Source organism: Nicotiana tomentosiformis, chromosome 12 (assembly GCF_000390325.3).
Source record: "Nicotiana tomentosiformis chromosome 12, ASM39032v3, whole genome shotgun sequence".
Lineage (NCBI taxonomy): Eukaryota > Viridiplantae > Streptophyta > Magnoliopsida > Solanales > Solanaceae > Nicotiana > Nicotiana tomentosiformis.
The window spans coordinates 47296462-47320071 of NC_090823.1; the positions used below are offsets into that span (position 1 = coordinate 47296462).

The window sequence follows — 23610 nt, forward strand, 5'->3', positions numbered from 1 at the left end:
AAAATGAAAGGATAAAGGAGGAGAGTCAAGGTCTGAGGACACCAAAGCAACAACGTCGAGAATCTCCAAACTCATAAAGCTCCAAAATCAGCAACAACCGTACCCGGAAGTACCTGGATCTGGATACGAAGTGCAGAGTGTAGTATGAGTACAACTGACCCAATGTACTTAATAAGTAAAAAGACTAACCTTGGGCTAAAAGCAGTGACGAGCTCCACAGGCACAGTCCAAATACAGAATTTAACAATACAAAAATGTAGACATGCTTTCAAGTTTAACAGTTTCAACTCAAAACAGATAAAATATGCCAAGTGTGAATGAAATGAGGAATGGCACATATCTATGTCTACATGTCAATTATGCATGCTAACTGTAATGCAAAATAGTGATAAAATCATATGCATACTCTCAGAGTATCAATTCACTCTGTCCTCCCATTCACTCAATCCTCACAGTCACTCGTTCCTCACAGTCACTCAGTCATCCTAATCGCTCGGCACTCGCACTCGGTGCTCACACTCGGCACTCGCACTCGGTGCTCACACTCGGTACTCGCACTCAGTAGGTACCTACGCTCACTGCTGGTGAGTCAGACTCTGGAGGGGCAGATCCTGCCCAAGCTCTATAATAAACCAATCACGACATGAATTCATAAAGCCTGCTGCGTCGTGCAGCCCGATCCTATAAATATCCTCACAATCAGGCCCTCGACCTCACTTAATCATCAATCTCTCCAGTCTCTCGGGCTCACGAATATCATGACAATCAGCCCAAAACAATGATGATGTGATGTATCAATATATGGCAACAGAGACTGAGATATGATATGCAAATAATAGATGTGACTGATTACATGATTACAATTTAAGCAAGTAATTCAACAACAACACGACCTTTGTGGGTCCCAACAGTACCAATATATAGCCTAAACATGATTTCAAACATAAATCACAACTCAATTTCTTTAACACATGGGAAATGTATGGATAATGACAAGATTATTTGACTACACAGTTCCACAGAATTGACTGAGTCACAATTCCTATGGTGCATGCCCACACGCCCGTTACCTAGCATGTGCGTCACCTCAAAACCAATCATATAATGTAATTTAGGGATTCATACCCTCAAAACCAAGTTTAGATGTGTTACTTACCTCAAGCCGTGCAAATCTCTACTCCAATAAGCCCTTGCCTCGCGAATCGGCCTCCTAGCGCCTCAAATCTAACCACAAACAACTCGATACAATCAACACAAGCTATAAGAATCAATTCCATATGAAAATTCTAAGTTCTTAATCAAAAGTCAAAAAGACAACTCAAAAAGTCAACCCCGAGCCCACGTCTCGGAATCCAACAAAAGTTACAAAATCCGAACATCCATTCAACCACGAGTCCAACCGTACCAAAAATACTCAAATCCGATACCAAATCGTCACTCAAATCCCCAATTCTTACTCTTCAATCCCTAGTCCAAAACTCCCAAAATTTCACCGTAACAACACATAAACTAGGTGGGAAATTTGATGGGTAATCAAAATAATTAGATAAAAATGACCAAAAGTGGCTTACTCTCGTGAACCCCTCTCAAAAATCGCCTCCAACCGAGCTTGCAAAGTCCGAAAAAGAATAAAATCTCGGAACTCTTCAATTAAATACACTGCCTAGGCCTTTCGCTTCTGCCGGCCCAAAATCCGCATATGTGGAATCGCTTTTGCAAAGAAAACTCTGCATTTACGGTATTCACTAAGTTCCCATGCTCCGCATCTGCGCCCCCACGATCGCTTTTGCGGAAGCGCTTCTGCGCCCAACATCCGCTTCTGCAGAAACACCTAGTCATCCTATCTTCTCCCCCATAATCCGCTTCAGCGGACCACTTCTTCGCACCTGCGACCACTGCCCAACTCTTTCCAGACTGCACCTACTTCGCTTGTACGGTCACGCACCTGCGACCAATCATCCGCAGGTGCGATTGCACCAGACATCAACAACCCAGAAATGATCCTAAGTCAAATTCCAATTTGATATCCATCCGAATCACCCTCCAGGCCCCCGAGACCTCAACCAAACATACCAACAAGTCCTAAAATACAATACGAACTTAGTCGAGGCCTCAAATCACATCAAACAACATCAAAACACGAATCGCACCTCAATTCAAGCCTAATGAACTTATGAACTTCTAACTTCTACATTCGATGCTGAAACCTGTCAAATCAACTCCGATTAACCTCAAATTTTACACACACGTCATAAATGATGCAATGGACCTACTCTAACTTCCAGAACTAAAATTTGAGTCCGGTAACCACAAAGTCAACTCTCGGTCAAACTTCTCAATTCTCCAAACTTCTATTTTTCCAACTTTCGCCAATTCAAGCCAAAATCATCTACAGACCTCCAAATCAATATCCAGACATGCTCCTAAGTCCAAAATCACCATAAAGTACTATCAGAACTATCAAAACTCCATTTTGGAGTCATTTACACATAAGTCAACCTCCGGTCAACTCTTTCAACTTAAGCTTTTAACCTTGGGACTAAGTGTCCAATTCATTCCGAACCATCCCCGGAATCGAATCAACCACCCCGACAAGTCACATAACAACAACTGAGCACAAAATAAGCAGAAAATGGGGGAACGGGGCTACAACACTCAAAATGACCGGCCAGGTCATTACATCCTCCCCCTCTTAAACAAATGTTCATCCTCGAACGGGTCTATAATCATACCTGGGGTCTCAAATAGGTATGTATATTTGCTTTGCATCTCCCGCTCGGTCTCCCAAGTAGACTCCTCGACTGGCTGACCTCTCCAATGCACCTTCACTGAAGCTATGTTCATTGACCTCAACTTTCGAACAAACCGATCCAAAATGGCCACCGGCTCCACATCATAAGTCAAATCACCATCCAACTGAACCGTGCTGAAGTCCAAAACATGAGTAAAATCACCGACATACTTACGGAGCATGGATACATGAAACACTGGATGAACACTCGATAGACTAGGAGACAATGCAAGCCTGTAAGCTACCTCCCCAATCCTCTCAAGCACCTCAAACGGGCCAATATACCGAGGGCTCAACTTTCCTTTCTTCTCAAACCTCATAACACCCTTCATGGGTGAAATGCTGAGCAATACCTTCTCTCCCACCATGTAAGTAATATCACGAACCTTCCGATTAACCTAGCTCTTCTGTCTGGACTGCGCCGTGTGAAGCCGATCCTGAATCAACTTAACCTTGTCCAAATCATCCTCAACCTAGTCAGTACCCAATAGCCTAGACTCACCCGGCTCAAACCAACCCACCGGAGACCGACACCATCTCCCACATAAAGCCTCATACAGAGCCATCTGAATGCTCGATTGGTAGCTATTGTTGTAGGCAAACTGTGAAAGCGGTAGAAACAGATCCCAAGAACCCCCGAAATCCATGACACAAACACGTAGTATATCCTCCAATATCTAAATAGTGCACTCGACTGTCCGTCCGTCTGAGGGTGAAATGTTGTACTCAACTCAACCCGTGTGCCTAACTCTCGGTGCACTGCCCTATAGAACTGCTATGTGAACTGCGTGCCTTGATCTAAAATGATGGACACCAGCACAGCGTGAAGTCAAACAATCTCGCAATATAGATTTCAGCCAACCGCTCCAAAGAATAAGTAGTCCCAACTGGAATAAAATGCGCGAACTTGGTCAACCGATCCATAATCACCCAAATAGAATCAAAATTCATCGATGTCCATGGGATCCCAGCTATATAATCCATGGTAATATGCTCCCATTTTCACTCTGTAATCTCAAGCCTCTGAAGCAATCCGCCCGGTCTCTGATGCTCGTATTTCATCTACTGACAATTTAGGCACTGACCTACAAACCCCAGTATGTATTTCTTCATCCTCCACCAATAGTGCTTCCGCAAGTGCTGATACATCTTCGCAACACCCGAATGAATGGAATATCGCTAACTGTGGGCCTTCTCAAGAATCCACTCACGTAGCCCAACTACGTTAGGTAAACAGATCTGACCCTGCATCTGCAACACCCTATCATCCCCAATAGTAACCTCCTTGGAATCACCGTGCTAAACCGTGTCCTTGCGGATAAGCAAATGGGGATCATCATACTGATGCTCTCTGATGCGATCATATAAGGAAGACCGAGAAGCCACAAAAGCTAGAACTCGACTGGGCTCCAAAACATCTAACCTCACAAACTGATTGGCTATGGCCTGGACATTTGATGCAAGTGGTCTCTCACCAACATGAATAAATTCAAGGCTACCCATACTCACCGCCTTTCTACTCAAGGCATCGGCCACAACATTGGCCTTCCCGGGATGATACAAAATGGTAATATCATAGTCCTTTAGCAGCTCCAAACATCTCTGCTACTTCAAATTTAGATCCTTTTGTTTGAACAAGTGTTGGAGGCTCCGATGATCCGTAAATACCTCACAAGACACACCATAGAGATAATTCCTCCAAATCTTCAATGCATGAACGATGGCTTCCAACTCCAAATCATGAACATGGTAATTCTTCTCATGGGGCTTCAACTGTTGTGAAGCATAAGCAATACACTGTATAAGAGCCTGACGCTGAAGGCAAAACTAAAACTGGAGCCGAGGCCAAGACATCCTTGAGATTCTGAAAGCTCTACTCACACTCATACGACGAGCTAAATGGAGCACCCTTTTGGGTCAACCTGGTCAAAGGCGCTGCAATGGATGAGAAACCCTACACAAAGCGGCGATAATATCCGACATGCCGAGAAAAATCCAAATCTCAATAGCTAAAGACGTTTTGGGCCAACTCTGAACCTCCTCTATCTTCTTTGGATCCACCTTAATTCCGTCACTGGACACCATGTGTACCAAGAACGCCACCAAATTGAGCCAAAACTCACACTTGGAGAACTTGGCATAAAGCTTCTCCTTCCTCAATTGCTGTAGCATAATCCTCAAATTCTGTGCATGCTCCTCCTAGATACGTGAGTACACCAGGATATCATCAATAAATACTATGACAAATGAATCAAGATATGGTTGGAATACACTGTTCATCAGATGCATGAATGCTGCTGGGGCGTTGGTCAGCCTAAAGGATATCACAAGGAGCTCATAGTGACCATAGCGGGTCCTGAATGCCGTCTTCAGAATATTCGAGTCCCGAATCTTCAGCTGGTGATACCTAGACCTCAAATCAATTTTAGAGAACACCCTCGCACCCTGAAGCTGGTCAAAGAGATCATCAATGCGTGGCAAATGATATTTGTTCTTGATTGTAACTTTGTTCAACAGCCTATAGTCGATGCACATCTGCATAGTACCATCATTCTTCTTCACAAACAGAACCGGTGCACCCCAAGATGACACACTATGCTTAATAAACCCCTTATCAAGAAGCTCCTGAAGGTGCTCTTTCAATTCCTTCAACTCTGCTGGTGCCATACGATACGGAGGAATAAAAATGGGATGAGTGCTCGGCACCAAGTCAATACCAAAATCAATATCCCTGTCGGGTAGCATGCTCGGCAGGTTTGCAGCAAACACATCCGGAAAGTGTCGTACTACCAGAACAGAATCAATAGTAGGAGTATTAGCACGAACATCTCTCACAAAGGCCAAATATAACAAACACCTCTTCCCAACCATCCGTTGGGCCTTTAAATATGAAATCACCATATTGGGAACATAATCCAGAGAACCTCTCCACTCGATCCTTGGCAACCCCAACATTTCCAACATCACAGTCTTAGCGTGGCAATCCAGAATAGCATGACATGGAGACAATCAATCCATACCAAAAATCATGTCAAAATCAACCATACTAAGTAATAAGAGATCAACTCTAGTCTACAATCCTTCGATGGTCACCACACACGACCGATACACACGGTCCACAACAATACTATCGCCCACCGGTGTAGAAACATGAACAGGTGAAACTAAGGACTCACGAGGCATATCCAAATAACGAGTAAAATAAATTGATATATAGGAATAAGTAGAACCATGGTCAAATAATGTGGAAGCATCCTCGTGGAACACTGAAATAATATATGTGATCACTGCATCTAAAGCAACGGCCTCTGGCCTGGCATGAGTAGCATAGAATCAAGCCTGACCACCACCTTATCTACCTCCGACTCTAGGGAAACCTCAAGATGCCTGTGCCCCACCCTGAGCTCGATGGGCGAGTGGTGAAGTAACTGGTATGGAAGCCACCGCCTGACCCCTCTTCTGAACTGGACCTCCAAAGTGATGGGGACATTGTCTTCACACATGACCAAACTCCCCGCACTTGAAGAAACTCCCCTCTAGTGGTGGGGACTGAATCGGGCCTCGAGAACAAGAATAACTACTAGAAGGACCTGACACAGATAAACCCTGAACCGATAGAGCACGGGATGAACTCTGAGCTGGGAGAGCACTGAGAGATGACTGACCTGGACGAGCATTGTAAGAACCATGGCTAGTTGATGCACCTTGATGAACCTGATGAGCCATCTGAGCGGGTCTATAAGGATGACCCCTGCTGTGGTAGGACTGGCCCCAGAAGAAACACAACTGAAACCACCCAAACCATGAGGCCTCTTGGCCTCCCTCTCCTTACGCTACTGACTACGGACCAGCTCTAGCCGTCAAGCGATATCATCCACCTCATCGAACTTATCACCTGATGCATTCTCTTGAGTAATAACAAAATGCAACTGATAGCTGAGGCCATCAATGAACATCCTAATCCTCTACTTCTCTGTGGAAACCAACCATATCGTGTGATAAGCCAACTCTGAAAATTTCATCTCGTACTGGGTCACGGACATGGCCTCCTGGCGTAACTGCTCAAACTGCCTGCGCAACTCCTCGGTATGGGTCGGTGGCACAAACTTCTCTAAGAAGAGAATGGAGAACTTGTGCCATGAAAGTGGTGCAGCATCGGTTGGCCTGCTCCACTCATAGGCCTCCCACCATCTAAAGGCTACCCCCGTTAGCTGAAAATCAGTAAATGAGATCCCAATAGTCGCTAAAAAAGCCGCCGTGCGAAGAATCCACTGGCATCCTCTGACTCGGTCCCACTGAATGTTGGAGGCTTGAGCCTCCCAAACCTCTCTAGTCTCTTCTGCAAATCATCACTCATAATGGGACCCACCTGGGCCTGAGTAACTACAACCGGTTGGGCTGGTAGGTCCCCCGGTGTTTGAAGTCCCTGCATCACCTGCTCTGAAATACGGGCAGCGGGAGTCTGAGCACCTCCCCTGGCTTGAGAAGTGGCTGGTGCGACCGGAACTAAAACCGCTTGAGCAAGGCTAGTGCAAATAGTCAATATCTAGGCTGAAGCCTCCTGAAGGCCTGGAATTACAATGGGTACAGCTGGTCCCACCGGCTCAGCCACATATGGAATCTGTTCTTAAGCTGGATCAATTGGTGGATCTGCAGGTACTGCTCTAGCTGCTGTACGAGCTGCTCCTCGGCCTCTACTGTAGCCCCGACCTCTCGTGGCCTTAGCAGGTGGTACTGGTGGCCGTCCGCCCGGCCCGGTAGCACGTGTCCTCACCATCTGTGAGAGAATAGAATAACAGAAGTTTAGTTTCCGGAATCAACAAATTCACATGACAAGAACACAAGAAAGTGAAGTTTTCCTAATGGTTTGGCAGCCTCTTGAAGATAAGTACAGACCTCTCCATACCGATCCATAAGACTCTACTAATCCTGCTCATGACTCATGAGACCTATGTAACCTAGACTCTGATACCAACTTATCACGACCCAAATCTCACATGTTGTGATGACGCCTATCGTAATACTAGGCAAGACGACAATCATAATAAACCACACATCTTTAAGTTTGAAAACATAATAAAATAAGCTTAAGAGCAAGATCTCATAAATACTGATACGAAAATACCGCGACTTAATACAATATTCTCCCAAAATCTGGGTGTCACTAAGTACATGAGCATCTATGGTCTGACTATTGAAACACTGTCTAGGAAGGTAGAACAGTATATATATAACTCAACATTAAAGGAGGAGAGTCAATGTCTGCAGATGCCAAAGCAGCTACCTCGAGAATCTCCGAACTGATAAAGCTCCAAAATCAGCAACCACCATACCCAGAAGTACCTGGATCTGCACACGAAGTGCATAGTGTAGTATGAGTACAATCTACCCAATGTACTCAATAAGTAACAAGACTAACCGTGAGTTAAAAGCAGTGACGAGCTCCACAGGCACAATCCAAATAAATAATTTAACAGTACAGAAATGTAGACATGTTTTCAAGTTTAACAGTTTTAGCTCAAAACAAATAATATATGCCAAGTCTGACTGAAATGAGAAATGATACATCTCTATATCTACATGTCAATTATGCATGCCAACTGTAATGCAAAACAATGATAAAATCATATGCATACTCTCAGAGTATAAATTCACTTAGTCCTCCCATCCACTTAATTGTCACAGTCACTTATTCCTCATAGTCACTAAATTCTTATAGTCATTCAATACTCCCATTCCCTCGGCCCTTTCTCTCGGCACTTTCACTCGGCACTCGCACTTAACACTCGCACCTAGTAGGTACTTGCGCTCACTGCTGGTGAGTCAGACTCCGGAGGGGCAAATCCTGCCCAAGCTCAATAATAGGCCAATCATGGCATAAATCAATAATGCCTGTTGTGGCATGCAACCCGATACCATAAATATCCTCACAATCAGTCCCCCAGCCTCACTCAGTCATCAATCTCTTCAGTCTCTCAGACTCACGAATATCATGACAATCAGCCCAAAATAATGATGATGTGATGTATCAATATATGGAAACAGAGATTGAGATATGATATGCAAATGATAGATGTGACTGAGTACATGATTGCAATTTAAGCAAGTAATTCAACAACAACACGACTTCTATGGGTCCCAATAGTACCAACATATAGCCTAAGCATGATTTCTAACATGAATCACAACTCAATTTCTTTAACACATGGGAAATATATGGATAATGACAAGATTATTTGACTACGCAGTTCCACGAAATCGATCGAGTCACAGTTCCTATGGTGCACGCCCACACGCCCATCACCTAGCATGTGCGTCACCTCAACACGAACCACAAAACACATAATTAAGGGATTCATACCCTCAAAACCAAGTTTAGAAGTGTTACTTACCTCAAGTCATGCAAATCTCTACTCCAATAAGCCATTGCCTTGCGAATCGGCCTACGAATTCCTCGAATCTAGCCACAAACAACTCGATACAATCAACACAAGCTATAGGAATCAATTCCATATGAAAATGCTAAGTTCTTAATCAAAAGTCAAAAAGTAAACTCAAAAAGTCAACCCTGGGCCCACGTCTCAGAATCCAACAAAAGTTACAAAATCCAAACACCCATTCAACCACAATTCCAACCATACCAAAATTTTTCAAATCCAACACCAAATCACTAATCAAATCCCCAATTCTTACTCTCCAATGCCTAGCCAAAAACTCCTAAAATTCCACCTTAACAACACATAAACTAGGTGGGAAATTCGATAGGTAATCAATATAATTAGATAAAAATGACCAAAAGTGACTTACCTTAAGAAATATCGTGAAACCCCTCTCAAAAATCGTCTCCAGTCGAGCTTGCAAGGTCCAGAAATGAATAAAATCTTGGAACCCTTCAATTAAATACACTGCCCAGGCCTTTTGCTTATGCGGGCCCAGAATCCGCATCTGCGGAATCTCTTTTGCGATGAAAAATTCGCATATGCGAAATTCACTATGTTCTTATGCTCTGCATCTATGCCCCAATGACTGCTTCTGCGGAAGTGCTTATGTGCTCAACGTCCGCTTCTGCGGAAACACCTGACAATCCCAGATTCTCCCCCCAATCCGCTTTTGCGACCTCCTTTCCACAGGTGAGATTCCGCTACTATGGACCATCTTTTCACATCTGCGACCACTCCCCAAATCTTTCCAAACCAAACCTGCGACCACTGCTTCAATTCTGCAGTCACGCACCTGCGCCCAATCCTCCGCAGGTGCGATGGCACCAGACATCAGCAATCCAGAAATTCTTCTAAGTCAAATTCCAATCCAAATCCATTCGAACCTCAACCAAAAATACCAACAAGTCCTAAAATACGATACAATTTAGTCGAGGCCTCAAGTCACATCAAACAACCTCAAAAACATGAATCGCACCCCAATTCAAGTCTAATGAACTTATGAACTTCTAACTTCTACATTCGATGCCGAAACCTGTCAAATCAACTCTGATTGACCTAAAATTTTGCACACACATCATAAATGACACAATGGATGTACTCCAACTTTCAGAACCAAAATTCGAGCTTGGTAACCACAAAGTCAACTCTCGGTCAAACTTCTCAATTCTCCAAATTTCTATTTTTCCAACTTCATCATTACTTCACTAAGGTTAGTCAAGATAGTTACTTAGTACATGGGGTCGGTTGTGTGAAGATTCTGGAGCTGAGTAGCTATGGAAGACGTAGCCTTGCATTGAAGATGTACCGGCATTCCTGATTCAAGCTACCTCTTGTTCATGGCAGTGTAGGACATTATTTCTGTTTATGTAAACTTCAAACAAATGTTATCTTTCATACCAGCCTTGTAAATCTAAATCATAGTGTCTCATGACTTGTACTACCGGTACTTGAGATAGTTGTATTGAATTCTATTACAGACTTTATTATTAATATAAATGATTTCTCATTATCATTATAGCTTATACTATTTGGTTTACCTAGCGGGTTGGGTTAGGTACCATCGCGACTTGGTGGGATTTTTGGTCATGACATTCTAATGTCGGATTTGATTGATGATATCATGACTTATTCCATGTTCTAATTATGTCTTCACATGCTTAATAGACTGGTAGCAAGTGTTAGAGTCGACCCCTCATCACTATTTCTTTGAAGCTATACTTGATACTTACTGAGTACCGTGATTTTGTACTTAAGCTATACTTCTGCACATTTTTGCGTAGGTTTTGAGGCAGGTACTAGTGGTACCCATCGAGATGAGTTGGAGTACTTATTGGAGACTTCATGTTGATATGCTTTACTTGATCCGGTCCACAGTAGATGGAGTTTCCCTTCACTACTTAGCCTTCTCTGTCTATTTATTTCATTTCCAAATAGATGTTATTGTCAATTGATACTATTTACTCTTGCTAGTTGTTCGTGACATTGTGGCATCTGGTTTTGGGTGTTTGATTGACAATTGTGGTCACATTTAGACCCCGTCTTGGACTTATGTATATTTTGATACAATTTTGAGACTTTTTCTACTTTATATATATATATATATATATATATATATATATATATATATATATATATATATATATACACACACTTAATAATTGGATTCTATTATTGTTAATGAGTGGTGACTGTCCTTGTAAGCAAGTTAGGTGCCATCATGACCTTTGGTGGGAGTTTAGGTCATGACAAGTTAGTATTAGAGATCTAGGCTCTAACGGACTCACAAGTCACAAGCAAACCTAGTAGAGTCTTGTGGATCGGTACAGAAATTCCGAATTTATCTACAAGAGACTATAGGGATTTAGGAACTTTCCCATTCTTGATACCTTATCGTGCATTGATTATTATCTAAGTCTAAATCTTTCTATTATACTCTCTCACAGATAGGGAGAACACGTGCTTCAGCAACAACAGGTGAGTGGGAGGTTGTACCACTAGCTATAGCAGGGATAGCCAAGGTCTAGATTAGGGCCAAGGATCCTGCTAAGGGATGCACAATCATAGGTAGAGGTGGAACATCCACTTGGGCCTATGAGCGTACCATAGCAGTGTCGGTGGACCCACCTGCGAATCAGGTAGAGGCTTAGATTATTGATGGTCAGGTTGAGGATCCAACATCCACTCAGCAACTAGAGGGTTTTGTTGCTGCACCAATATTCTAGGATGCTATGGCCAGGATGGTCCGTTTCATTGATGCCTTTACTCATTCTGAGTAGTGTCATTGGCCCCAGCCACATCTCATATTGGAGGGGTAGATCAAAACCCTTCCACTCATACTCCCGAGTAAGCAAAAAAGATGTTTCAGACATGGGGAGTATTGCTAGTTACAACCTATTATATCAGCGAGACCCGAGGTCGTGGCTGCCATGTCTGCTGAGGAGTAGAAGAGGATGGAGAGCTTTCAGAGGCTACAAACTTGGGCTTATACCCGGAATCGAATTCGGAGGTCCTTAGGTTTATTTATCTTGTTTCACCAAAAGTTGGCAATTTGAGGTTTAAAAGGATTTTCCAAGTTTGACTGTAGGTTGACTATTAGCTATCGGGTTCAAAATTTTGTTTTGGGACTTGGAATAGGTCCGTTTTGCTATTTGGAACTTGTCTGCAAAATTTGGTGTCATTCGGAGTTGGTTTGATAGGATTAGGACGCTTGGTTGCAACTCTAGAGGTTCTTGAACTGTTCTTCAAAATTTATGCGTTTTGATGTCCGATTCATAGTTCTAGATATTATTTTTGTATTTAGATCATGCGAGCGAGTTTGTATGATGATTTTAGACTTGTGTGGATATTTGGTTAGGAGCCCCGAGGGCTCGGGCGAGATTCAGACGTGTTTTGGAAAGGTTTGGACTAAAATATAGGTTGCTGGTGTGCTGGTGCTGCAGTTGTCTCAATTGCGAGCACCAACATCACAATTATGAACATGACAGGGGGGACTCAGTTATCGCAATTGCGATACCTGGTTCACATTTGCAAAGTCTAGGCTTAGGTGGGTTAGTTCGCATTTGCGATAATGTGGTCGCATTTACGAGGAGGGCAGACTTCGCATTTGTGAAGTCTGTGTCACAATTACGACATCTCCTGGGCTTGTCAGTAGCCAAAATTGCGACACTTGCTTTGCAATTGTGAACCCAATATCGCAATTGCAACATCTGCAACTGATCAAAAAGTCGGAAAATTGGGATTTCTTCTCTTATTTTAGAACCCTAGACTCGGTAGGAGGCGACTTAGAGAGGGAATTTTCATCTACAATCATTGGGTGAGTAGTTTTAATCAATTTCCAACTATATTTCATGATTATATATGAGATTTAACATCAAATTTAAGAGAATCAAAGAGAAATTCTAGGGATTTTTGTCTAAGTTTCTAAAATTGAAAATTTTGGTTTTGAGATTTGATTTGGACTCGGATTTGAAAAAAAAGCACATATACAGTCTCGTGGGGTTATGGGTAGCCGGAATCTACCATAGGATCCAAGTTTTGAATGGGAGGGCCCAAAGTTGACTTTTGGGAAATTGTATAAAGGTCATAGCTTTATCTATCGTAATTGGTTTCTCTTGCATTGTTTGATATTATTAAGTCGTTTTTAGTTAGCTTTGAGCTGTGGGGAGGTAGATTTAAGGGAAAGGCTATTTTTAATGTTGATTTTGCCTAGTTGAGGTGAGTATCTTGTCTAACTTTGTATAGGGAAACTACATAAGATTTTGGTTGATTGTATTATTTTTATTATGTGGAAGATGTGTACACGAGGTGACGAGTGTGTACACGGGCTTATATGTGGTATTTTGACCAATTTAGACTTTTAGACTTCTTCCATGCATTTAATTGAATTTGTCATAACATGCTATATCTTCCATTGTTAAATTTACTCACATTCTCTATTTGACGTTGTTAGCACATGTTCTATCTTTTATTGTTAAGTTTGCTCTTATATGCTTTAGTTGAAGTTGTTACCTCTCTTATTGTCTTGTTACCTCTTTTATTGTTAAATTTACTCTTATTTGAAGTTGTCATCTCGTGGAAATACCTTCATTTTCAGTTGTTGAAGTTTAAGTTGTGAAAGCTATTAAAACATTGAGATTGAAGTTGTTGATTATTAAGATATCTTTCCTCGTTGAGTATTTCTCATTCACTTTGCTATCATTGAGATTCTTGTTCACATTATTGTTGAGTCGTGGGCTATATGTTGTGGTAACATTGGTATTATTGATTTTGGCAAGTTATGCCATATGGGCACATGTGGTGTGAGTTGTTATTGTATTGTGATATTGATGTGCATGCGGCGGTATAAGGATAGGGGTTGACCTGGCCTCGTCACTACCCTACCGAGGTTAGGCTAGATACTTACTGGGTACTATTGTGATATACTCATGCTATGCTTTTGCACATATTTGTGCAGATCCAAGTACATCTGCTCATGCCGGACGCCAGTGATCATTTAGTAATTTTCGGAGATTTCAAGGTATACCTGCTCGGCCCTTGCAGGCCTCGGAGTCACCTTATGTTATTTCCTTTACTATTGTTTATCCTATTATCAGACAGTGTTGTATTAAAGATTTTAGTACATTCCATAGAGCTTATGACTCAGTTTCACCGGTTTTGGGGATTTTGTTCTGATGCTCCGTTTTGGAGTTATTATGAGCTTTATCTTTTTACTTTATTACCTTATTTTGTTATTTCTGTTATGCTATCAATGAATGTTAGGATTACCTAGTCTTAGAGACTAGGTGCCATCATGACATCCTAAGATGGGAAATTTGGAGTCGTGACAAGTTCGTATCAAATCTATAGGTTCATAGGTGTTACGAGTCATAATCAATTTTAGTAGAGTCTTGCGGATCGGTATAGAGACGTCAGTGATTATCTTCGAGAGGCTTCCTTATTATTAAGAAATTCCACTTCTTTGATTCCCTATCGTTCGAATTTGTTAATTTCAAAATCTGAGTCTTGTCTATCTATTCTCTCACAGATGGTGAGGACACGCACTGCTGGATCTGATGATTAGACACTCACCCCCTGCTAGAGCCGGGCAAGGCCAGGGCAGAGGCCGATGAGGGGCACATGCTGCAGCCTGAGCACCTGCCTGAGCAGTGACTGAGGAGCCTCCAATAGCTCCGGTTGGGGGGGCAGGCACCCGAGGTGCTTGTTACTTCCCCTGGACTTCAGGAGACCCTAGCACAAATTTTGAGCATGTTCGACACTCTATCTTATGAGGGATTGACTCCCTTTGCACCAGCTATATCTCAAGCTGGGGGAGGAGCTCAGACTCCTGCGACCCATACTCTAGATAAGCGAGTTCATATTGATCAGGTTCTGAGTGTCATGCCAGCATAACCCGTTATTCAGGTTCAGCCCGAGGTCAGGCTAGAGGCATCTGAGGAGGAGCAGAGTAGACTTGAGAGGTTCAAGAAGTATGATCCTCCTACTTTCAGTGGCACAACTACTAAGGATGCGTAGGGTTTTCAAGAGAGGTGCCACCATATTCTCCACACCATGGGTATTGTGGAGGTGAGCGGAGTAGCTTTCACTACATTTCAACTATCAAAAGCAGCGTATCGGTGGTGGCAGGCTTACGAGCAGGGTCAGCTAGTTGATGCAACCCCACTCACTTGGGCTCAATTTTCAGAGATGTTCTTGAGGGAGTTTGTTCTCCTTCCGGATGCATGGCGTACTGAGTTTGAGAAGCTGCGTCAGGGGACTATGTTATTGTCAGAGTATGCTCTAAGATTGAGTGAGTTGTCCCGACATGCTCCTGCCTTGGTTTCTATAGTCAGAGAGAGAGTCCACAAATTCATCAAGGGACTCAGTTATGGTCTTAGATTCAGCAGGGCTCGAGAGTTGGAGACGGATACTCTGTTTCAGTAGGTGGTAGAGATCGCGTGGAAGCTGGAGATTATGCGAGGCTGAGAGAGAGAGAGAGAGAGAGAGAGAGAGAGAGAGAGAGAGAGAGAGAGAGAGAGAGAGAGAGAGAGAGAGAGAGAGAGAGAGAGAGGACAGGGAGACCAAGATGCCTCAAGGTACTGGAGGATTTAGTAGTGGCTACACTGTAGTTTTAGCCCAACATGGATGGGGATATGTGAGTCGGCCAGTTCATTCAGCACTTCCAGCTTCTAGTAGTGCTCCTGCTATACTTGTAAGGCCCCATAAATGTTCGCCAAGGATTTAAGTTTTTATGTTGCCAAGGTAAGATAATGCGCCACAGTACGGATTTTCGAATTGTGCAATGCATTATGGAGTTGGTAGAAGAATTTGCAAAAAATAACGATTTTGTGGTCCATTATGCTACCGCAGATCTGTTCCACTGACCACATAAGCAACACGAAATGAATCAGAAGCAACTCAAATTTGAAGACCATTTTGTGGCCATTCTACTTGCCACATATCCATTCTGCTACTGCAAAATTACATCGCGGATCTGACCATATCCAACCAGGAATTTGAAGATCATTTTGTGGCCATTCTACTAGTCGTATATCTATTCTGCTATCGCAAAATTGCATTGCGAAATTGACATACCATTTTGTTGATATTCTGCATTTATAGATCTGTTCTGCTACTACGGAATTGCACCACATAATTGACATTAGGGGGTTATTTTTGGAAATTTTCTAATCCGACTCTATTTTGATATAAGGCCTCAGAGGGTCATTTTATAAACTATATCTTGATGTTTTAGAGTGAGTATACTAATTTAGAGAGAGGGAGAAGATCTATTAAATTCTACTCCTCAATGTTTTGCTCTACTCTTAGAAATTCATGAAGGAAAGAACTAAAATCTTCTATTAAAGAGGTAGGACCTTACCCCAACTCACATGCAATGTCGTACTATGCAATTATGAGTAAGTTTTTTCATTTTGGGGGGTTTATAGGATGGTGATCAAAAGCCTAGCCCTCTATTTTGAATTTGGGGTGTGTGAGGAGAATATGGGATATGGTTCTTTATTTGGGGATGTGTCTTTGGTTATCCATATATCAATGAAGGTGGTATGGAGGATATTGAACTATCGTGGGTATATTATTGTTTGAAATTGGTTGTGGGTGAAGGAATTCCACCATAAATAAACCTTGTAGTCAAAATTTGCACGCTTAATGTTTGACGAATTGCCAATTATGGCTAAACCTATGAACGCCTCACTAATAGTTGTTCAATTTGATTATGTTGCTGTAGATTGAATTGCTAAGAGTAGTGGATCATGGTAGTAATCCTAAGGAAAGCTCAAACGAGGTATGTTAGCTAAACCCCCTTTCTAGAATCGGAATCCATGAGCTCATCGTAAGTTCCAAATGTGGTTGTTTAAACTTCTATTCCTACTATTCCAAATGTCTTCAATGATTGAAATGCTTAAATTCTTATGTACTCGAGTCACATTCGAATTGACCCTATCCTATTATGCTTCCCCTTAGTGGGAAAATGTTCAAAGATGGATGTCGTAACTAGTGCATATGATTTGACTCCATATTTCAATTATAAATCACCATGCTCTCCTTTGAAAGTATTTCCAATGTGTTTTTAGTTCTTACATGCTCATGAGTTGAAACTATAAATATCAGGATCCCCTTTTGGGAAAGGTATTCCAATAATAAATGGTGTATTAATCACTTATGATTTTATCTTGGGCTTCGATTGCCAATCATTATGCTTAACTCTCTGAAAGAAATCCACTGTGTTTAAAGCACTCATTAATAATAAACTTAAAGTCATGATTTCTAGAATGTTCTATATGTTGATGTTTATGATAATGATCCTTGGAAATAAAGAAATGAAAGTGTGAAATATGAATTACGGCTATCGTGCCATGACCGAAGAACTCTAGGTATGGACAAGAGTGCTAATGAAATAAAGATGATGTGAGTGGTTAAAAGTGATAATGAAGAAAGGCTATGAAATGAATACATTTATATTTCTATTCCCTTTGTGTACAAAAATGTTTTTGGGATTATGATTAGCAAGCCGAGGAAGAGTGGTTGTAAAGACCCACACATAAAACTACACGTGCCAGTATAGGAGTTGATTGAGGGATGAATTCCCCAGGTATATTGCATTGAGATTATTCCCCTTAATTGGGATGAGGTGATTGCTAGAAAAATTTGATGTCGACTCGCACGGCATATATAGGGAGATGACCTAGTCGATCGGGTGGCGACTGGACGCCATGTCTCGCTCATGGTGGTTCCTGTAAAGCCCCGTAAAACTTCACCTAAAATCCGAGGCTTCGTGGTGACAAGATGGGGCTAATGTGTTTGACCTAAAACCCGAGGCATTTCTGTGGTCCATTATGCGACCGTAGATCTCCCATTGGGTAGTTCGAGATTGGGGAAGCAGAGTTAATAGGGCTAGACCTCGTGCATCAGGATATGGAGAAGGTTAAGACCATTAAGGAACAGTCGAAAACTGCCCTGAGTCGTCAGAAGTCCTATTCGGATGTACGTCATAGGGATTTGGAGTTCCAAGAGGATGCTTGGGTATTCTTGAAGGTTTCCCCCATGAAAGGTATAATGCGGTTTGGTAAGAAAGGAAAATTTAGTTCGAGGTATGTCAGACTGTACAGAATCATTCAGAGGATTGGTCAGGTGGCTTACAGGCTTGAGCTACCTCCAGAGATGTCCTTAGTGCACCCGATTTTTCATGTGTCTATGTTGAAGAAGGTAGTTAGAGACATGGTACTCATCGTTCCGGTTGAGACTATTGAGGTTAATGAGGAATTGACTTATGAAGAGATTCCAGTTGCCATTATTGATAGGCAAGTCCGAAAGCTGCGAAATAAACAAATTGCTTTCGTGAAAGTGCTATGGCGAAACCAACAGGTGGAAGAGGCCACTTGGGAGGCCGAGGAAGAGATGAAGAAGAAGTACCCTAATTTGTTTGAATATCTATGTATTTAGGTAGTTGTGTTCTATGAAAATGTTAAGAGTTTACCTTCTATGAATTATGTTCCACTTGTACAACTTATGTTAATGATGTTTCTTTTGGTAATATAATATTTATGGCATTGTGGTTGGTGTTGTTTCCATGTTATGTTATGTCGTTAGATTATGTACACGTTGCAAGGATTGGTTTCTGGGATTCTATGACTGGTGGATAGGCCCAGTTATAGGGGAAACTCTGCAGAAATTTCTGAAAATTTAGGGAGTTAGTCAAAATTTGGAACTGCTGGTGGGTGAAGTAATGGTTGAGTCACATTGGGTGCTAATAGGAGACTTTGACCCTCATTTGAGGATGAATGATCCTAAGTGGGAGAGGATGTAAAGTCCCGTAAAATTTCACCTAATACCCGAGGCTTTGTGGTGCCGAGGTGGGCTATTGTATTTGAGGATTGTAGAAAGCTCTCCGCGGTATGAACTTTTTGGGTTGAACAATACATTGGGGAGTTGAAGAAAAATTGTTGCAGAACAGAGCATTTTTGCAGTCCATTATGCGACCGTAGAACTACTCCACGGAACGCAGATCCGCCGCGGAGTGAAGCAGAGAAATGGCCAATTTTGGAGGTTGTTTTACGGTCAACTATGCGACCGCATAATCATTTCGCGGGCCGCACTTCCATCGTAGAGTTGGCATGAAGAAATTTGGAGGGTGATTCTGCGGTCCATTTGGCGACCGCAGACCAATCTAGAGCAGCCCAGCTTTTGGCATCACTTTTGCGGCCCATTTTGCGGGCCGCATATCTATTCGGCGGTACACTTTGCGACCGCAGAGCTGAGTTCGTAGGGCTCATTTTCCTATTTTTATAATCCGACCCCATTTTTATAAAAACAACTTTAGGGTTATTTTGGCTGGTTTCAACAACTGTTTTAGAGAGAGGAGCAATGTTATAGAGAGGGATCAAGAAGCTCCCACCATCCCACTAACCATCCCTTCCTCAAGCCTTGGAATTCAACAAGGAAAGCTCTCAAGGTTTCCTTCTAAGGGGTAAGGCTCTATTCCCCAGCTCTCAACTTTGGAATTTAACTGAACATGGGTAATGAGAGACATGAATATGGGGATGCAAGTTAGTCATTATGCATGTATGTGCTATAAATGGTGGTATGGGAATTGTTGAACTGATTTGGACGAAATATGGACTTGAGAATTAGTTGTGAGATGAAAGATTCCCATCCTAGGGCCTTGTGGTCTAAATTGTATACCTAGTATTTGATAAAATGCTTAAATGAGCTAAACCCAGGAATATCTTCCTAATTATGGTTCAAATTTGTCATGTCTTTAATATATTGAAGTCGCTAGGATTTCCGAAACGTTTTAGTAATTTAAGAAAAGCTCAAGCAAGGTATGTTGGCTAAGCTCCTCTTGTAAAAATCAAATTCCATGATATCCTCATATGTTGTGATTATGATTGGCTCAATTTCTTATTTCTCATGTTCCGAGTCCTTCCTAATAAATTTGATTATTTTGAAACAAGTGTTGTGCTGAAAAAGGTATGCACTCAAAATTTGTTCCAAATGTTCCCATCATATCATGATTCCCTCCGAGAATAAAATCTAGTATGATCAATGTACTAAAGGTATTGTGATTAAAATATTTTGTTTGAATTGCAAGATTAGTATGCCTAATTGTGGAAGAGACACTTAATGTGATTAAGACTATTATTGCTCATATATATACACTTAAAGTCTCGATTTGAATTCCCTTATTGTTGATAAACTGTGATGATGCTTCAAAGTTATAGGGGTGAGTATGAAATATGAAATACGACAGACGTGCCTAGAATGATATTACAACTGGGGCCACTAGTGACAATGAAATGGAAAGACGTGTGAAAGATTATGAAATGAGTTGTAAATCCTTAAATTATAAATGTTTTGGGAGTATCGTTTAGTCACCGAGGAAGGGTAGGTCGAAATAACCTAACCCAGAAACTACACGTGCCGGTGTGAGAGTGATTGAGGGTTAAATCCCTGTGTTTATGTGATGAGATTGTTTCCCCTTATATGGGAAGAGATTGATGTGTTGAGATATTTCCCCTTAAATGGGATGAGATGATTGCTAGCGTGATGTGATGTGATGTGATGTCGGCCCACTCGGCATTGTGGTGAGACGGCTTAGCCGATCGAGCTGAGATCAGATGCCGTACCGCGCACATGGTGGTGTTGTGAGTGGATGTCTTGGGGTGAGACGGCTTAGCCGATCGGGTTGAGATCGGACTCCATGCTAAAATCATGGTGGTGTATCGGTACTAAAGATATCCCAACTTAAAAATGTTGAAATTTACTTGAAACTTACCTTTATCTTAACTTGACACTTTAATGTTGTTTGAGGCCCCAATTGATTCCATGTTTCTTTCCCATTTTTTTTTACTATTACTCGGTCTATTGAGGGGTGTTTCGTCTTACATACTACTACTATTCCATATGTACTAACATTCCATTTACCGGAGCCCCTGCATCTTTAATGGATGCAGGTGGTTCCACAGCAGATGACATTGATCAGTGATAGCAGTACACCCTATCCTCAGCTGACATGGTGAGCCCCACTTCCTATCGGGGTCTTGTATCTTTTGCTCTTTATGTATGAAGTTTTGTGGTATAACCGGGGCCTTGTCGCCGGTACTATCATAGTACTCTTTTGTATCTGTTAGAGGCTCCGTAGACATAATGTGAGTTGTATAGTTGTGTTTGGAAAGTCAAACTAGAAATGTTGTATTTGTATCACATGTTTCCACTTCTAAACTATGAATATGTAATGTAATATTTTTGGAAATCTTCAATGAAGTTCTAACGACAATGAAATTTGGATTGTTCATGTAACCTTCTCATTGTCTAATTAATGAAATACATCTTCACTCTATGCATGGGTAAGGTCGGGTAGGAATCATCTAGCAGGCTTGCTTGACCGGGTTATCTTGGTTGAGCGCTGGTCGTGCTCTTCGAGGTTGGGGCATGACAGTTCCTCCTTATTATTGTATTTTATTTGCATCACATGTCGATCCATATTCATTTGTGGAGAGATGGCTTAGCCAATAGAGCTGTGATCGGACTCCATGTCTCGTGTATGGTGAGTTGATCAGAGGCTAATGATCTCCCAACAAAAATTATTAATACTTAATTGGAATTGATTATGTTTTAAGTTGGCATTTAGTATTATTTGAGTCCTTTATTTATTCCATGTTTACCTCGTTTTATGTTGGTACTTGTTACACCCCATATTTTCGTACGTAAGAGTACGTCGCAAGTCAACTGATGTAAGCTTAGAAATGAGATCATCTTTAAAAGTACATAAAGTAGGTTAATCATGTTACCATGGAGGTTACAAATATTTAACATCATGAATAAAAAGTACCAATATGATCGGAAGGCTTAGAGGCTAAACAAATTGAAGAAAATAAGTTTCATTGAAAGTCGATAAGTTGGGAATGCTATAACATGTACTTTTGGGGTGGGACCAAGGTTATTAACATAATAAGGAGGCTATGTATGATTTATTTTAGTCGCATGATAGTCTTGTGTTATGTTTTAAAGTCAAGTGAGTTGTGGAACAAAAATTGGCCAAGGTTATCACAAGTTACATTCATAATGTGCTGAAAATTAGGTCCAATATAGCTGAGTTCTCCCAATATATTTGGAATTACGGGATGATCCACCTACCAAATTGAATATATACGAGTCTAGTTTTCAATGCATTAAACCGTTTATAAATACGACATCGGAGTAGAGACGTATTTCCGTTTTCCCAAGGCTGCACATACTGGTAGGTGACAAGTAGGTGTGTCACCTACTTGTTTAAATGAAAGGACCAAATAAATCCCCAAAAGGGGGCGTCCAAGGGGACATTTAAGGGATGCATTAAATCATTTCATTCACTCATATTTCAGACAAAGAAATTCAAGTTGAAACCATGCAACTCCTCCCCTAAAAATCCCACACAAACCCTAGGTGATTTCAGGCGATACAAAGTGATTCTAGTGTCGAAAAACCCTGACAACTTGCTAATTTCCCTTTCTCCTTCTCGTAGGTGCGTTGGGGGACTGGTTTTGGATGAATAGGGACTAGGTTTCATGGGTTCTACTCAGTCTAAGGTAAGTTTATGCTTCTCTTTCCTTTATCTAAGCTTCTACGAGTTGTAGCTCGATCGTAAATACTAGAACTTGCAAGTTTCTAAAGATTAGTATGCTGTTTGTTGTTGCATCACTGTTGGCTGATTGTGAACTTAATTTTGAGTTGAATTCATGGCTGTTTTATATGAGAAGAGGCTTAGTTATGTACTGTTGGTTATGTTTCTCGATTTAAAAGTAAAGACAAGTTGGAAACGTGTTTTAGTAATTTGAAAATTATTAGGGATAATTGAATATGTGGCAGTTATATTAATGATAAATTTTGGATGGAAGAAGGAGTTTAAAACTATTGTTGTTTTGTCACAAATTGAGCTTGCCGCTCGTCAGGATTGTTAAACTATTTTGAAAGGCTTATTATGGGTATTGTTGATGTTGTTTGGGCTGTTGTTGGTTGTTGTAACTATTGAGAAGTCATATAAACAGGGGAGGTGGTGTCCGTTTTATCGTAGAATAAAGTGTGTCGTTCAAATGCGATAATTATGGCATTTGTATTGTGACAAAGTATTGTTCATTGCTTATAGACATATGAGCTTCAGGATTGGATGTGATACTTTGAGGTATGTAAGGTCTTCCTTTCTTTTCTTCGGCATGATTTCGTAAGTTATGTTGCCCTTATAAGGAATAGGGGATGAGGCTTTGTATACATACTATACCGACAATTAAGGTCCGTTCACGAGTATAGTCATATGAATGTTGAACTGGATTGTGTTGGTCGCAGTTTCATGTATTCTTAAGGAGTAAATAGAGCCTTCCGAAAGGTCCTTGTATTTTATATGTAACA

General features: G+C 41.4%; 1 protein-coding gene across 1 annotated transcript; it reads left to right on the forward strand.

The window, feature by feature from the left end:
- The first annotated feature begins 15279 nt into the window (after nucleotides 1–15279).
- Nucleotides 15280–15651, forward strand: LOC138902584 (uncharacterized). The gene has a single exon (XM_070190466.1). The coding sequence runs from the start codon at nucleotides 15280–15282 to the stop codon at nucleotides 15649–15651; it is 372 nt and encodes a 123-aa protein (XP_070046567.1).
- The last annotated feature ends 7959 nt before the right edge of the window (nucleotides 15652–23610 follow it).

What these genes read in the sequence shown, in the direction of transcription:
- LOC138902584 (XM_070190466.1), top strand. Translation starts at nt 15,280, where the DNA reads ATGGGTATTGTGGAGGTGAGCGGAGTAGCTTTCACTACATTTCAACTA.